This window comes from Pelophylax lessonae (genome assembly GCF_965119305.1).
Source record: "Pelophylax lessonae genome assembly, chromosome: 2".
NCBI lineage: Eukaryota > Metazoa > Chordata > Amphibia > Anura > Ranidae > Pelophylax > Pelophylax lessonae.
This window is the reverse complement of record NC_138769.1, coordinates 406,536,848-406,554,772: the sequence shown is the minus strand read 5'-3', so window position 1 is coordinate 406,554,772 and position 17,925 is coordinate 406,536,848. Positions and strand designations below refer to the sequence as shown.

General features: G+C 39.2%; 1 protein-coding gene across 1 annotated transcript in view; it reads left to right on the top strand.

Moving 5' to 3' along the window:
• The window catches only part of LOC309548132 (uncharacterized protein), a 707,228-nt gene that overhangs the window by 512,062 nt on the left and 177,241 nt on the right, over positions 1-17,925 (top strand). Inside the window, exons 81-82 of the mRNA XM_082248097.1 lie at positions 2,890-3,002; positions 12,916-13,055. Coding sequence (XP_082104223.1) covers positions 2,890-3,002; positions 12,916-13,055 — 253 coding nt within the window. The remainder of the gene's footprint in view (positions 1-2,889; positions 3,003-12,915; positions 13,056-17,925) is intronic.

Below are 17,925 nucleotides of genomic sequence, written 5' to 3'. Positions count from 1 at the left end.
AGAGTAGATTTTATGGCTGGAATACTTCTGCAAATAACGTCTTAAGTAAATTCTTTATACAATTTGGCAAAGCTGTTTTACCACGATAATCATGCATTAGAGTTTCCATATTCAATATTGGAAATCTTCTGATGCTGTCTTTGCCTGAACATGCAGTATATAGAGAAGCTTGTGGCCTCTTAATAGTTTGGAAGTTACAGAGCCAGGTGAAATTCCAAACAAGTTGACACAACTGTCTGATCAACACAAAGCTCTTCAAGGAAATTTAAAAGAAAGGTTTTCAGCCATCCAAACCATGTGATATGGCAGGGGCAAATGCTGCAATAAAGGAACATTATTTCAGAAACCACCAATAAATGTACTGCAGTCACATTTACACCTGGCATATTGCTTACTGTACCTGTCATTATAAGGTATTCTTAGGAGTTTTGTTTGTAAAAGCCGATGAGAACAGTAGTACCAAATACCAAATAACCGATCTATAGCACTAGCAGCAAACACCTGCCTGGGGCCCTACAGCTAGCAGGAGGCCCCCAAATGTGTATTAAATAAATTATTTATATTGTCAGCTGCTTATTGTATGCTGCTGATATGAAAACAACAACAACAACAAAAAGGCTTGCAAAGAAGGACACCTTGATTTTGTGTTGGAGACATCATACCTGTTGAAACAAATCTCATGTAAATTATGTCAATGACCCTCAATGGGGCTTCTTGCAGTGGAAATTCACTCTCTCAATCAACCTTGACTATGTTTAGTCTTTATGCTTCTAGCATTTGTAAATAGGTAGGAATGTATATCATGTTTACTTGTTTTAAACTTTTTTTTTCTATATTTCTTCAGTTACTTCCTGGTTTACATGTCTAGGCAAATGATGTCATACATACCATGAGTCTTAAGGGGGGTGGGGGCTTTCTTAGCTAAGCGCACTCACCTGTCTGCATACCTGACCTAAGGGCAAATAGATTCCAAGAAGTAAATGCTACATGAATCTTCTGCCCTTACTCAAGATGGGCTCAGCCAGAAATTCTAGGAGGTGTTTTTAGAAGTGATTTCTCAGCAAAGTAAAGCATGGAGACATGGATGGATGGGTGAGTTTGCTTTCAATATTAAAAAAAGAATTAAATAGAATTTTAGGTTTGTGGTGCTCAGATACAGTGTAGTTCTGCATTACGTAGAAAGTTTTGTCTACCTGACTCCAGGTTTAAAGCCTAAATTCAGGTTTCCTGTGGCTTTAAATAGTTTGTTTGGACCAAGCTGGAGGTTATCAAAAAAGCAGGGAAAAGGAGGGAGTACTAAGAGACTAAAGTGCATCATAATGAAAAAATAGAGAGGCTAAAGGAATATTTGAATAACAAATAACATCTGTTTTGGTTTTGAATCAAATGGGTTTTACTGTTTTGTCATTTTTTGAGGAGATTTTACCTATTTCCTGTTCTGGTGACTACAGGAAGCTAAAAAAAAAACCTCTACAACAGACTCAGATAACCAGAGACAGAGAACAGTGAAAAAAAACTGACAGAGATCATAACCTTTCCTTACTCTAGTTTAAGAGTAAGGTAAACATTTTTTTAATACTCTCTGTTCCCCTGCTGGAAGGGTTTTGCTCTCTGGATAACCACACAGAAACAGGGGAAAAATGTCCCAGTAAATACAGAAACAACAATAAAAAACCCAGCCGAGGTTTACATTTTTTCACATTCTGTCCTAAACTTAAAGTGTATGTATAGTTAGATTTTTTTTCATTTGGATAGAGTAAGGAAGTGATACAACCCATGTCAGGCTATTTTCTTTTGTTTTGCAGTCTTTGTTCAATTCATGAGATTTCCTTTCACATCCTGTCCTAGAGACACAACAGGAAGTTATAAAAAAATCTTCCAAATGGAGGCAAATTCACCTTAAGGAAATCTTGGATTTCTCCCTTCTTTCTTTGTGATAATGGTTACAAATACAAATAGAGTGGTTAATCTTTTTTAATGGGGACACAAACTACAACTAACATTTGAAAAGAGTTCTGACCCACATTATCCACCTTTCCCTTTAACACAGTTGAGTCCCAGAGTATTCTTTTTCTTACTTTTCTCAACAATGTCTTGTTTTTCACTTTATATCTTTTAGGTTTTGTAATCTACCCTAACATATCATAAATTGTTTTTCTTTGAACAGCTAGGGAGTTCATTTAAAAACAGACTTGAATACATATACTTTTACTTTATTGGACTTAATTAGGAAGAAATAGGGAATTTCCAGTGCAACTTTAAGACCGGATTCACACTGCTCCAACAAGAAAGTCGAGCAACTTCTGATCCAACTTTGCCCTGTGACTTCAGTCCGACTTACATGCGACTTTAATGAACAGGATCCAACTTTGAGATGAGTGCGACTTGGGTCTGGTATGGATTTCCACACCAAATTTACAAAAAAAAATGAGCCCCCCCCCCCAATCCATACCAGACCTTTATCCAAGCATGCAGCCTGGCATTCCAGGAAAGAGGGGGGGGGGAGCGAGCTCTGCCCCCCCCACCCCAAAGCATCTAGTCCCCTAGTTGATGGGACCGCCAATGGGGCCCAAAATACAAACTCTGCCTAGACTGACTGCCAGTCAGAGGTTGTTTTTGATTTTTGCTGTTTTCTATAAAAACCTGACTCTAATTCTATAATTTTAAGCAATATATTTTAACATAAACTATTATATATATTGGAACCCAGTGTTTAAAATAGATGGCTGGGGTATGTGCACCCAAGTTTGGTTTTGTATCAGGGTGTTAAAGACATGATGCAACTTGTTGACCAGGGTTATATAAATGTAACTGGATTTGGCTGAGCAGATACATATATTTATATAATCTGGAACAGATCACAATACTATTTTATCCTTTCAATTTCAGGAGCCTGCTTCCGGAACACAGAACACAAGCCTGTGCTCTCTTGTTTCTCTGTGTGCAACAATTGGAAAATAAAAACGCTATCACAGTGGAGGAAATTGATTTTTTCATAAAAGGTACTGTTCAAAAATATATATTTCTTAACATTTTTTGCTCTGACAGCCACTTTCAACTGCATTTCAGTATGTTGTTTTATGTTAGTAGTGGCAGTGGCATAGCAACATAACTTCTTGCTGTCACATGTGGTCTCCTCTGCAGATGTTTGCTTCTTCTTCCTTCTTTCCAGTATTACTTAGTTGGATCCTCCCAACACTAAAGTTGCCTATATACAAATAAATATCTAGTATCTAATAACAGACACTAATCAAAATCAATTCATATATAAACTGTGCTGTACCTAGAATATTGCATGTGCTTTTAACCCATTTTTGCATCCTTAGTTTAGATTTATTTATCAAGTATAGATAACTTTTAAATCATAAAAGGTCTTATAGCACTTCCCCAAAGGACATTAAACACTTCTTTTAGCCAATCTGCCATTCTCAGGGGGCTTTTAACCACCAGCAATTCACATTAGTGCATTAAACAGAAGAAAAAACTGAAAATTCTCCAAAGTGTACACGTTTTTCTTTCAATTTAATTTAATCAAGATAAAATCACTGAAAATCTTATGGTGCTATACCAGCACCAGCTAATGAGCCTAGTCCTCCTCATCTTTATCTGGTCTTTCTGAGAATGAGGAGCATAATCCCCATGGATGCTGACATCACTGACTTTGTTCTGTATATATTTTGTCACTGTGGATTTCATCAAGTGCAGCTCCTGATGAAGTCTACTGTGACGAAACATGTTGAAAAAAAGGCAGTGACCCTTTTTGCTTATTTACTTTTACATATTTATGGTTCAGATATGTGTGAGATACAGTATTTGCTGAAGAGATTGATATTCATTGGAGGTACAAGGGTTAAATTAGGAATGATATATTCATTTGCTGAAAAAAAATTATTGCACAAGGTTTCACCTTTTATTGCTGTGAGCCTTTTTTAAAAAAAAATACTTTAGTAAAGTTGTGGGAGGAGTGTTGCAGCAGTGCATTCACAAGTTTCACCCCTCCCATTCTGTCTTCGACAATCAACATCTGTCGTGACACATTTCATGACACTATGGTAATTGGATTAAAGTGACTGAGTTATATACATATATCTACATATAAATTCTAATGTATGTTCCCAACTCTCATTTGAGCTAAGGGATACCACTCAGATAAGCAGTGAAACTTACTTAAAGTGGAACTTTACCCATAACAACATATATACATAACTCTATAACAATAATGTTCTTTAGCAAGCAACATACATTCCACATAAATGGATATTAGAGATGCTCTGAAATTTCAGCAGTCGAAACATATCGGTCAAAAATTGTGTTTTCAGCATTTTGCAGATAGAGAAAAAGGTGCCGATAATGGCGCAGAAACGCACTAAATTTTGCCACAATATTACTGTGCTTATGGTGTGTTTTTCATATGTCATGTGACTCAAAAATGTTATCAAAAAAGTTACATGGGTACGTTATTAATGCGTTCTTGCTGTGTTTTCAGGGCGTTTCAATGTGTTTTTGGTCCAATTTTTTAACTGACCAAAAATGCAGCAAGCAAGATTTTAACACCACAACTAAAGTGCAATGGACCAGTGTAAAGACAAACATTGAATTTAAAGGGATGCATTTTTCTGGAGCTTTTCTTGCGCTAAAGGTGCCGATAATGGCTGACAATAAGGTCATATTCATTTAAAAACATGATATTAATTAAAAAGTCCAATATAATACAATTATATAAATATTTTTTAAAAACTGTCCTTTTCGGTTTCCGCCAAGCGCATCCTTAATTTTTGGTTTTGGTTTCGGCACCAAAATTTCCATTCAGTGCACCTCTAATAATTATGCTACCAAAATAAACGCCTGCTTAAATTTCCTCCAGCATTGTTACTGTTTCTTCTTGCCGGAGGCTGCCATTTTGCTGAAGCCCAGAGCCCCTGAGAGGCAGTAAACAAAGGCTGTCAGCAGATTGGCCTGTAAAAATTCTGCACAGTGCCTAAAAATACAGAGCAACTGAGCATGTGCAGAGCAAGGCGAGACAGTGTATCACTGGAAAAATAGTATAGGCACTTATTATTACTGTTATACATAACTATACCTGCAAAAGGGGCCAGCCTGAAAGGGTCTAGCAGGACTTAATTTTCTGACTAAAGTTCCACTTTAACATTTCAAAACAAGTCAATTTGAATGTGAGTAACTACTAGTAGTACTACTGACCTGGATAAATGAAACCCAGATATGCAATAAACAAAGACATACCAGACAGGAATCTAGCTGTTTTGCCAACAATTTGGGGGTATACGAGTGGAACTGCATAAGAGAGGAGAGATGCTGCTGCTTGGATTATATGTGACATGATGGTTGCCATGAGGTATAAGGGCCCAGGTATGCAAGAAACAAAGGCACACTAGACTTTTGAGAACATGCAGAGATAAAGGAAAGCGCCTTCAGTCCCAGATCATAAATCATCTTAAAGTACGCCTGCAGTAGTTAAAAACCTTACTAAGCTTGGATACTGGGCACCATAAAATTCCACATCATGCCTTGGTTTACTACAGTAAGACGTTAACAGCTTTTATAAAGCCTCTTTTTTTTCCCCACACAAATTTTGACATTCTTATGTTTCATATTGGATTCAGTTAAGGCACGTCCCCCCTTAACATGTTTGGAACTGCAGATACAGTATGTTGCTGAGACACCCTAATTGTAGGATGGGGAAGTGGTTGTACATACTTTCCCCATGCCCTGAAGTTCTGATATTCCAGGGGGCACAACTAATGCTGCCTAAAGGATTATTGTTTTAAGAAAGCTATGATGTTGAACTTTATTGTGCCTATTTAAAAGCAATGCTTAGATGAATAATTTTTACCCTCTGCAGCCTGAGTTCTAATTTTTTTTTTTTTTTAAATTTGGACAGATCTGTAAAATGACTAGCCTATTAAAAGGAATATATAAAACTGACACATCTGAGTAAATAAGGGCACAAATTGTTCTCAAGTCAAGGCTCCCACGGTGCTACGGTTTATGCAGTAAATAATGTCTCAGCATGCTTTCAGTCATAATAATGCTGGGTGAACCCTGCTAATGCTAATGATGGCTAGCATATAAGCCAGATGAGACCCTGTAACCTTGAAAGAAGGGTAATGGCTGTGTAGATTCACCATGTTCTCTTCAAAGTTTTCTCCAGGTAAAATGTTACTTTGAAAGAAGCATAAATATTACATCATGTGTTCTCAAAGCAATTTAAACTACAATGTCTACAAAACTTCAATACATACAACAATAAGGGCTCACAGAAACAATATATATGCAGCAATGTACATTATTATAAAGTATAAAGAAGATCTCAAGCAAATATGAAAAACATCATAATTAAATTAATTAACAATTTAAAAATCTGTTAAAGCTAGAATCCAAATTAAACATTTATAAGGGAGATGTATTGCCTGCTAATAGATTAGTAATTCTGTAGAGCCAGTCCTCAGATTTACAAAGCTCTGCCTTATAGTGCAACCCTTTCTGGCAGCAGCATAAAAAAGGAAAAAAACAAGTTTAGCGCCCCAGTAGGCCAGGGCTCAAAATTTAAAGTCCTGAGCTACTAGCCAGGCCTTAAGGGTTGCTCACCACCAGTTACCCCACCTAACCCCTTCCCTGCCCCACCCCTAAAATGCGCCCTCATAAATTATTTTATAAAATTACACCTTTAAATGTTTTTGCATGAATGCAGAAGTTGCACAAATAAATATTAATAACAACTTTATCAGTGCCCATCAGTGCAGCCTCATCAGTGTCTATCAGTGCAGCCCCACTAGTGCCCATGAATGCAGTCTCACCAGTGCCCATCAATGCAACCTCACCTGTGCCCATCAATGGAGCCTAATCAATGCCCAACAATGCCCCCTCACAAGTGCTCATGAATGCAGCCTCACCAGTGCCCATCAATGCAACCTCCCCTGTGCCCATCAATGCAACCTCAACTGTGCCCATCAATGCAGCATCGCCTGTGCCCATCAATGCAGCCTCACCCATGCCCATTAGGCAGCCTCATTAGTGTCCATCAATGCAACCTCACCTGTGCCCATCAATGCAGCCTGATCAGTGCCCATCAATGTCGTCTCACCTGTGCCCATCAATGCAGCCTCACCTGTGCCCATCAATGCAGCCTCACCTGTGCCTTTCAATGCAGCCTCACATATGCCTGTCAATGAAACCTCACCTGTGCCCATCAATGCAACCTCACCTGTGCAAATCAATGCAACCTCACTTGTGCCCCTCAATGCCCCTCAATACAGTCTCACCTGTGCACGTAAATGCAACCTCACCTGTGCTCCTCAATGCAGTCTCACCTGTGCCCCTAAATGTAACCTCACCTGTGCCCCTCAATGCAGTCTCACCTGTGCCCCTAAATGCAACCTCACCTGTGCCCCTCAATGTAACCTCACCTGTGCCCCTCAGTGTAACCTCACCTGTGCCCCTCAATGCAGTCTCACCTGTGCCCCTAAATGCAACCTCACCTGTGCCCCTAAATGCAACCTCACCTGTGCCCCTCAATGCAGTCTCACCTGTGCCCCTCAATGCAGTCTCACCTGTGCCTGTCATCGCAGCCTCACCAGTGCAGGGGAAGAGAGAGGAAGAGGATAGGTGGCCGGATAATCAGAGCGGGGATCGCTGCACTGTAACATCTTTCATTTGAATTGCTGGGCGCTCAGCTTCACACATAGTTCCGCCTCCTGGCTCGGCTCCTATGATAGACGTCACACGTACCGGCGGTCTTCTGTCTATCAAAGGAGCCGAACCAGGATGCGGGACTGCGTGTGAAGCTGAGCACCCGGCAATTCAAACGAAAGATGTTACAGTGCAGCGATCCCCGCTCTGATTATCCGGCCGCCTTTCCTCTTCCTCTCCTCTCTCACCCTTAATCATTTTCCACTTGCAAAATGCGAGCAGGCGAGTGGAAAATTTGAGGGCTGCAGTAGGCTACTAGTGTTAAATTGATTTTTTGGCCTCCCTGTAGCCAGGGAGAGCAACAATCATTTGGTAATGTCTGTTCTGGGTTCTGCAGATGCAGGCTTGGTTGTTTTGCCCTGCATCCCATTCAGTTATGGGATATAGTGGGTGGAAGAACACAGATCCTTTGCCTGGATAATAATGCTTCTTCAGCCAATCCCTGGTTAGTAGAGTGAGTGACCAGCAGGGGGCTAAAAGGGGCATAAATAGGCTGTAGTGTTGGGCGAGCGGCTTGGACCGAGCATAAGATCGGCCCGAACATTGCCTGTTTGGTGAACACCCAAATTTCCGTGGCGCTCAGCGGGATGGTTGCCCACCGAGTGCCCCACAATGCACTGCGTGCTGCATAGTGTATTTTAAGCTCTGATTGGCTGAAGCAATGCACCTGACTGCTGGTCAGGTGCAAAGCTTTGCCCAATCAGGGCAAAGGGAATAGCTGGTTGTTACGGAGTAGGCCGGGAAGCCGGCTGCTGCGTCCTTAACAATGAATGAGTCATCAGCTGTCAAAGGGCTTCCCCACTTGCAGCTGAATAAAAAAAAACATTGCCGGTAATAGAAAAATGTTAAAAGATCCCAGCATGGGGTCCCCCCCAAAATCTATACCAGACCCTTATCCGAGCAACTAACCTGACAGACCAAGAAAGGGGGGGGACGCGCCCTCCGAACCATACCAGACCACATGCCCTCAACATGTGGAGTTGCTTTGGGGGCTCTGCCAGCCCCTCACCCCAAAGCACCTTGTCCTCATGTTGATGGGGACAAGGACCTTTTCCCCACAACCCTGGGCTGTGGCTGTGGGGGTCTGTTGGCAGGGAGCTTATCGAGATCTGGAAGTCCCCTTTAACAAGGGGGCCCCCAGATCCCGCCCCCCCATGTAAATGAGTATAGGATACATTGTACCCCTACTCATTCACCAAAAAAAGTGTTAAAATGAAATAAAAACACACAAACAGTTTTCCTTTATTCCTTAATTCCTTTATTAAAAAATGTGTATGGGGTACATACTGTAGTACCCCTACCCATTCTGGAGGACGTTTACCCCGATTCATATAACAGAGGCTGACTACCATCCCTGATCGTGGAATAAGGAAGGAGAGGAGAGGAGCGATATATTTGTATAATAAAGAGGCGCATTTTTATATAAATTGAGGTGAGCAGCTAGCACGCCCTTAGGGGCAATAAGCGAGAAGAAACACCCCATAGTTCTACACGGTGTTAGGTGGAGGTTCAACACCCGGAATAAGAAGGACACCATTTATATTGTTTTATTTTGGACACTCTAAGCACTTTATAAGGATTTAATGCTGAAATTGTGTAACAAGTTCACTCACCTGTGTATTTATTGAGCACTGAGCACTCTATCGTCACCTATATGAGATTATTTTAATTATTAACCACCTATATGCATTTATTTTAATCACTTGAAAATAATAGTGATATCATTTATTTATATATGTGTATTGATTCCTTAAGCACTGGTGCACTTTATATGTATAATTTTGAGAGATTTATTAAGATTTATTGATTATTTAATTATCCATTATTTTATAGATACACCCACAAATCTGCAGAAATTACTTGAATAATTTTGAGCACCATCACAATAATTGATTATTTATTTGAGTGTTTTTTTTTTTAATTTAATACTGATTGATTTATACCACTTCCCTGAAGCGCGGTACCCCTCCCCCTCCAATTTTTATTTATTTTGTTACACTTTTTTGGTGAATGGGTAGGATTACTATGTACTCCATACGCATTCACATGGGGGGCCAGGATCTGGGGGCCCCCTTCTTAAAGGGGGCTTCCAGATTCCAATAAGACCCCTGCCCGCAGACCCCCACAACAACAGCCCAGGGTTGTAGGGAAGAGGCCCTTGTCCCCATGGGTATAAGGTGCTTTAGAATGGGGGGGCAGACCCCACCCCAAAGCATCCCCACATGTTGAGGACATGTGGCCTGGTATGGTTCAAGAGGGGGGTGCCCCCCTTTCCTGACCTGCCAGGCTGCATGATCGGATATGGATTTTGAAGGGGACCCCACGCCTTTTTTTTTTTTTTTTAATTTGACATTGGGTTTCCTTTAAAATCATTGGATTGAGGGGGGTCCCCCATGCAGTTTTTCTTTTTTTAACATTTTTTGTATTGCTAACAATAGCTTGCAGTCAGGAAAGTTTTTTTTATTTTTTTATTTATGTATGTCAGTTTTGCTGCAGCAGGTTCTATACATGATAAAGATGCACCACTTTACAGATAAAATAAGGATTTAAAGACATTTTAATAGTAATAATCAAAATATTAATGACACCAGTTGCTATAGCAGTAGCAGGACTACCGCCAACCAGTAGGATAGGCACACAGGCAGTACCCCTTGCGGATGACATGGGCTCACCTGAGGTGCCGAGACTAACCGGCGGTCACCAGAGCTCCTGATGGTGGAGATGGATTTTGCTGCGTATTAGTACTAGATCGCGGTCCTCAGGATCACTGCAACAGGAGGTGAGCAAGTCAGGGTCAAGAAGGGGATAAGCAGGTAAGGATCAAACAGAAGCGTAGTCTGTAAACAAGTCAAAGGTCAGTAATGAGTAGTTGCAGGTTGGGATCCGGCAGAAGCATAGTTGAGGAACAAGCCAAAGCTTGATAACAAAGGGTAGCACAATATGGATGGCAGCAGGGAAGGCGAGATCCAAGTGCTGGCTAAAGAGAGCACAATAAACTGGCATAGAGAAAGTGCAGAGACATGGCTTAAATCAGGAAGTTCATGGGAGGAGCAAGGAGTTCAAGGTTCATCAGAGGTCAAGGCATAGGGCAGGGTTGTCCAATTAATCAGACTGGATGCTGTCCAGCTTTTTTGGTAGCTCAGTTAGAAGAGTTATTGCCAGACATAGCAGAGGTCCCAGGTTTAAGTCCAGGTTCTGACAAATAATGGGTAAGAGAAAAAAGAAAAGATCACACAGAAGTATGCTAAAAACCACATGATTTATTACAACTAGACGTATTCACAAAAGATAGAGTAACACAGGCAAAACACCCTACACCAGGGATCAACTGCGGGTGTACAAATCAAATACCACTGGCCTCACTCTACGCGGTGCAACAAACGTCTTTAGGGGATTGGTTCATTGCACCAGATGAAACGCGTGTAGGCCAGGACTTAGCCTTTATGGAGTGTATATGTTTATTTCCCTTGTTTCAGGCAAGCAGCATTCTCAGTGGATGGGTTTAGGACCAATTCAGTGCTAACGATATCCCTTTGAAACACCGCTCACTCATGAGCTTAGAGGATTGTTTTAGACTGGTAATATAGGAAGAGAGATTTATACATGAATTTTAAACTACTCTCTGATCATAATCGTATAGGAAGTGTCTTTATTTCAGGCAACTACTCTATGGTACTACAGGCTACACTCCTTTTACTTAAGGTGACAGAGTTGCAGCTGTACTATTCACAACCCATTTAACAGTTTTTTTTCCTGTCTGAAAGCTGAGCCTAATACACATCTATCTCTGGTCCTAGATTTTCTTTAATATTCAGAAAGGTTCTCTCTCTGCATCTTAAACATAAAGATTTTTTCTCCCCTTGAAGTTCAAATATGTTTCATTGCATTCACTCCTCAGCAACAGATGCCCCTTTTGTGATTGGGGAAAACTTTTCAGGGAACATCATTTTTGTTACCATACTATAGTAAGTGATGTATGGTGATTTCTCCTAAGGACCCTGCTACACCACCTATAAGTTTTCTTTATTTGCCTGGACATATTAAGGGTGCACTTACCCATTATTGGCCAGACTGCTACTTTGCTTTTAGTATGAGAAAGTGGTTGTTGTATCTGCTATTTCTGAAACCAAGCAGAGAAACAATAAAAACCTAGCATTCTGCAATACGAGTCCTGTGGGGGGAAATTCTGTAATAAGTAATTGTTGTTGCTTGAAGACAAATCCCAGTTTACTCCAGAAGAGAACCATTTAAAATTCTTGTTTGCGGGTCTAGCAAATTTAGAAACTAAGTCAACTTTTTTCTACATAAATGCTTTGCTTTAACTTGAGTAACTGTACTTTGCTGATACGGTTATTAGAATAAATGAAATTATTCTTTGCAGGCTGCCTCTCAAGAGTCTTGCTCATTCTGTATCATAGCATGAAGCGGTAAAATTAAAAGAGTTTCATTTATATTCCTTGACGAGGAGGCAATATAATTTTACACGTGTATTAAATCATGTGTGAAGACACAAAAATCCACTTTCCCTGGCAGCATCTTTCAACCAGTGCAATTTACTTATCTGTTTGATAATGAATAATAAAGGGAATCCTGCAAGCCTTCACATTTCCTACAGTGATCAGCAGTCACAAACAGCTGTCAGTTCTAGACTGCACACATTTAATGCTGTGGTTTTACATTTCTATTGCAAAATTGTAATGTAACTAATGTAACTAATCAGCATTATCTCATGGAAAATGTTTTACCACATAAAAGATATGGTAGTATTGACTACTGAAGTGCAAAGAACAACGGTAAATAATAGCCCATAGTAAACAATTGAAAACTTTCTTTTAAAATTGTTACATTCATTATGAACAAGTGATTCATTATGAATATGTGATGTGCTTTAGACATCAAGGTAGCCCAATTCAGAATCGCTCCTCAATGGTAGCCATTGCCATACATAGACTTTGAGAACAAAAAAGTCTGCATAGTAAATATTGTACAATGATCATAGCGAACCCTATTATTATCTTGTATTCCAAAAATGGCTTTTGAATTTAATTTTGTCACTTCTTTATAGGTTTCTAAATTTTCTATTCAGCCTAATGAACCCATTGAAGTTTTGGACCTTGATGGCCAGGTTTTCATTAGTTATATAATATTTGAAAATACAATACATAATGCAATAATTAATACAGTTTTACTTGTCCTTGAATTTTACAGGCAGCTGCACATTCAACAAAGAAAATTTGAATGGTTGTAACTACAACCTAAATCAACCATCATGGTTGCCTTATGACAAATGGGAAGAATTATTATTTTTGTCAGGCACTTCAGTACAACTCAGGCAGTTGTGTCACCAGGTAAAGAATTAGGGATTGTGTGTGGAAGGTATGACATCTGCTAGCTTTGATTTTCAACAGATATGCATTTTACGAGACAGGTATGAAACTGCATAGTGGTTGAATCAAGCTATAATTTGGATAGAGGGGAGTGTGGTTTAAATAAAACTTTGTTTGAATGGAAATGTTGCATTTGATAAAAATGCCCACCTACATGAGTCCTAAGATACTGAACAAAGTAATATTCAATCACAAGTGTTTGAATGGAAAATACAACATTTGACAAGAAAAGGCTGCTTTTGACCTATTTTGCCTACATTTTAAGCTCACCTCAATAGGACATGCTGTGGCCAAAAAACGCAGAGCAGCTTTTGAACTGTAATCTACACCAATCTATTGAGGTCAAACATAGGAAAACAATGCCTGAGCACTTAAATGCTTAAAGGTGCAACCACTGGAAGAGCAAATTGCATTTGATATTTGATATTTAAACCTTTGGAAGATATACTGTAGCTTCTCCATGGATAAGCACATATATATACATCTTATGCTGCTGTAGGAGACCTGCACTGTTTTTTGCTTCAGGTGTCCTGAGAGGCAACCATGCACCAACGATGGTATAATATGAATATATATATATATATATATATATATATATATATATATATATTTGTTCTGGTCACCATTGTCACAGGACTAAAACTGATGGGATTCAAAATGTTACAGTCATCACCAGAAAAAAAAAAAATGAGGGTAAATTTTAAAATGGTGAAACCTGCTTATCTCCTGAAGTGTGTCGGAGACAGAAAAGAAAGGGAAATTTATCAGCTTAAACACAAACAGCAGAACATAAACCAAGAGAGCTTTTAACCCCTCTGTACTCTATCCAAAAAGTTTGGGCAATATATACAGTATGTCACAAAAGAGTACACCCCTCAAAAGCGTACACTCCTCAAATTTTTGTAAATATTTTATTATATCTTTTCATGTGACAAGGCTGAAGAAATTACACTTTGCTACAATGTAAAGTAGTGAGTATACAGCTTGTATAACATTGTAAATTTGCTGTCCCCTCAAAGTAACTCAACACACAGCCATTAATGTCTAAACCTCTGGCAACAAAAGTGAGTACACCCTAAGTGAAAATGTCACTCTCCCATACTGGTTACTGGAAGTTCAACATGGCACCTCATGGCAAAGAACCCTCTAAAGGATCAGAAAAAATGAATTGTTGCTCTACATAAAGATGGCCTAGACTATAAGAAGAATACCAAGACCCTGAAACTGAGCTGCAGCAAGGTGGCCAAGACCATACAGCGGTTTAACAGGACAGGTTCCACTCAGAACTGGCCACGCCGTGGTCGACCAAACAAGTTGAGTCTTCGTGCCATGATATCAACCCCAAACACACCTCCAAGACAACCACTGCCTTGGTAAAGAAGCTGAATGTAAAGGTGATGAACTGGCCAACCATGTCTCCAGACTTAAACCCTATTGAGCATCTGTGGGGCATCCTCAAACGGAAGGTGGAGAAGCGCAAGGTCTCTAATATCCACCAGCTCCATGATGTTGTCATGGAGGAGTGGAAGAGGACTCCAGTTGCAAACTGAGAAGCTCTGGTGAACTTCATGCCCAAGAGCGTTAACTAGGCTAGCGGTATCCCCGAGCGTGATTCGGGGTAGGAATTTCCTGCTATTATCGGTATCCCCGAGTCACGCTCGGGGTAAATGTGCAGAGCTGTGCAGACAGTGCAGCGGAGTGTCTTACCTTATCCTGGCGATCCAGCGATGAGCTCTCATTGCTGTGACCGCCAGCCGAGATCCCCGCCGCTCGTCTGCTGGTAGGAGGACTTCCTAGTTCCGTTCCCTGCAGCAGCAATGCTGCATGGGAGCGGAACTAGGGAGGGAAATTAAAAAAAAAAAAAAAAAACGTTGCACAAAACACAAACACGTTTTATATTATATATATGCATATATATATATATATATATATATATATGCACATATATATATGCATATATATATATATATATATATATATATATATATATATATACATATATATGCATATATATATATATATATATATATATGCATATATATATATATATATATATGCATATATATATATATATATATATATATATACATATATATGCATATATATATATATATATATATATATATATATATATATATATATATATGTATATATATATATATATATATATATATATATATATATATATATATATATATATGTGTATATATATATATATATACCTATATACACACATATATATATATATATATAATTATGTTATCGATTCGATTATAATTCATGCGTTATATATACACACACACACACACACACACACACACACACACACACACATATATATATATATACAGGTCCTTCTCAAAAAATTAGCATATTGTGATAAAGTTCATTATTTTCTGTAATGTACTGATAAACATTATACTTTCATATATTTTAGATTCATTACACACAACTGAAGTAGTGCAAGCCTTTTATTGTTTTAATATTGATGATTTTGGCATACAGCTCATGAAAACCCAAAATTCCTATCTCAAAAAATTAGCATATCAGGAAAAGGTTCTCTAAACAAGCTATTAACCTAATCATCTGAATCAACTAATTAACTCTAAACACCTGAAAAAGATTTCTGAGGCTTTTAAAAACTCCCAGCCTGGTTCATTACTCAAAACCGCAATCATGGGTAAGACTGCCGACCTGACTGCTGTTCAGAAGGCCATCATTGACATCCTGAAGCAAGAGGGTAAGACACAGAAAGAAATTTCTGAACGAATAGGCTGTTCCCAGAGTGCTGTATCAAGGCACCTCAGTGGGAAGTCTGTGGCAGAAAACGCTGCACAAGGAGAAGAGGTGACCGGACCCTGAGGAAGATTGTGGAGAAGGACCGATTCCAGACCTTGGGGGACCTGCGGAAGCAGTGGACTGAGTCTGGAGTAGAAATATCTAGAGCCACCGTGTACAGGCGTGTGCAGGAAATGGGCTACAGGTGCCACATTCTCCAGGTCAAGCCACTTTTGAACCAGAAACAGCGGCAGAAGTGCCTGACCTGGGCTACAGATAAGCAGCACTGGACTGTTGCTCAGTGGTCCAAAGTACTTTTTTTCAGATGTAAGCAAATTTTGCATGTCATTCGGAAATCAAGGTGCCAGAGTCTGGAAGAAGACTGGGGAGAGGGAAATGCCAAAATGCCTGAAGTCCAGTGTCAAGTACCCACAGTCAGTGATGGTCTGGGGTGCCATGTCAGCTGCTGGTGTTGGTCCACTGTGTTTTATCAAGGGCAGGGTCAATGCAGCTAGCTATCAGGAGATTTTGGAGCACTTCATGCTTCCATCTGCTGAAAAGCTTTATGGAGATGAAGATTTCATTTTTCAGCACGACCTGGCACCTGCTCACAGTGCCAAAACCACTGGTAAATGGTTTACTGACCATGGTATTACTGTGCTCAATTGGCCTGCCAACTCTCCTGACCTGAACCCCATAGAGAATCTGTGGGATGTTGTGAAGAGAAAGTTGAGAGACGCAAGACCCAACACTCTGGATGAGCTCAAGGCCGCTATCGAAGCATCCTGGGCCTCCATAACACCTCAGCAGTGCCACAGGCTGATTGCCTCCATGCCACGCCGCATTGAAGCAGTCATTTCTGCAAAAGGATTCCCAACCAAGTATTGAGAGCATAACTGAACATCATTTTTTGAAGGTTGACTTTTTTTGTATTAAAAACACTTTTCTTTTATTGGTCGGATTAAATATGCTAATTTTTTGAGATAGGAATTTTGGGTTTTCATGAGCTGTATGCCAAAATCATCAATATTAAAACAATAAAAGGCTTGCACTACTTCAGTTGTGTGTAATGAATCTAAAATATATGAAAGTATAATGTTTATCAGTACATTACAGAAAATAATGAACTTTATCACAATATGCTAATTTTTTGAGAAGGACCTGTATATATATATACACACACATATATATATATATATATATATATATACACACACATATATATATATATATATATATATATATACACACACATATATATATATATAATATATAACGCATGAATTATAATCTAATCAATAATAATTTTATTATATATATTATATATTCTATAATAAAGTTATATTATTGATTCGATTATAATTCATGCGTTTGTGTTTCAAATTTATCACATCTGGGATGTCTACTAGAGTCTTGTTTTGGTCAGGTTTAAGTCAGTAATTACTAAGAATTGTAGGCCTATAATACATAACGCCAAATTTCCATGAAAAAAAATTGTACCGCTTTTGGTACAGAATTCCTGACAGAATCATACCGCCAGGGAGGTTAAGGTAGTGCTGGAAAAAAATGGTGCCCATACAAAATATTGACACTTTGGGCCCAATTTGGACATTTTCACTCAGGGGTGTTCTTACATTTGTTGCCAGCAGTTTAGACATTAATGATTGTGTGTTGAGTTATTTTGTGGGGACAGCAAATTTACACTGTTATACAAACTGTACCCTCACTACTTTACATTGTAGCAAAGTGTCATTTCTTCAGTGTTGTCACATGAAAATATATAATAAAATATTTACAAAAATGTAAGGGGTGTACTCACTTTTTTGAGATACTGTATATATACATAATAACTGACTGTATAGCACCCTCCTAGAGTAGGATGCTAGGTAAATTCAGTTTTTGGCTCCTTCTTCAATCAAAGGAGCAGAGATCATTTGTCCTGGTCTGTTCAGGGTTTCACAGGCTGGTAGTTTGATTGCTTCCCCCTGCCACTATAAGCTTCCAGAGCTTAGGGAGGGAGATGTACATAACCAGCCTAAAAAATTTATATGTT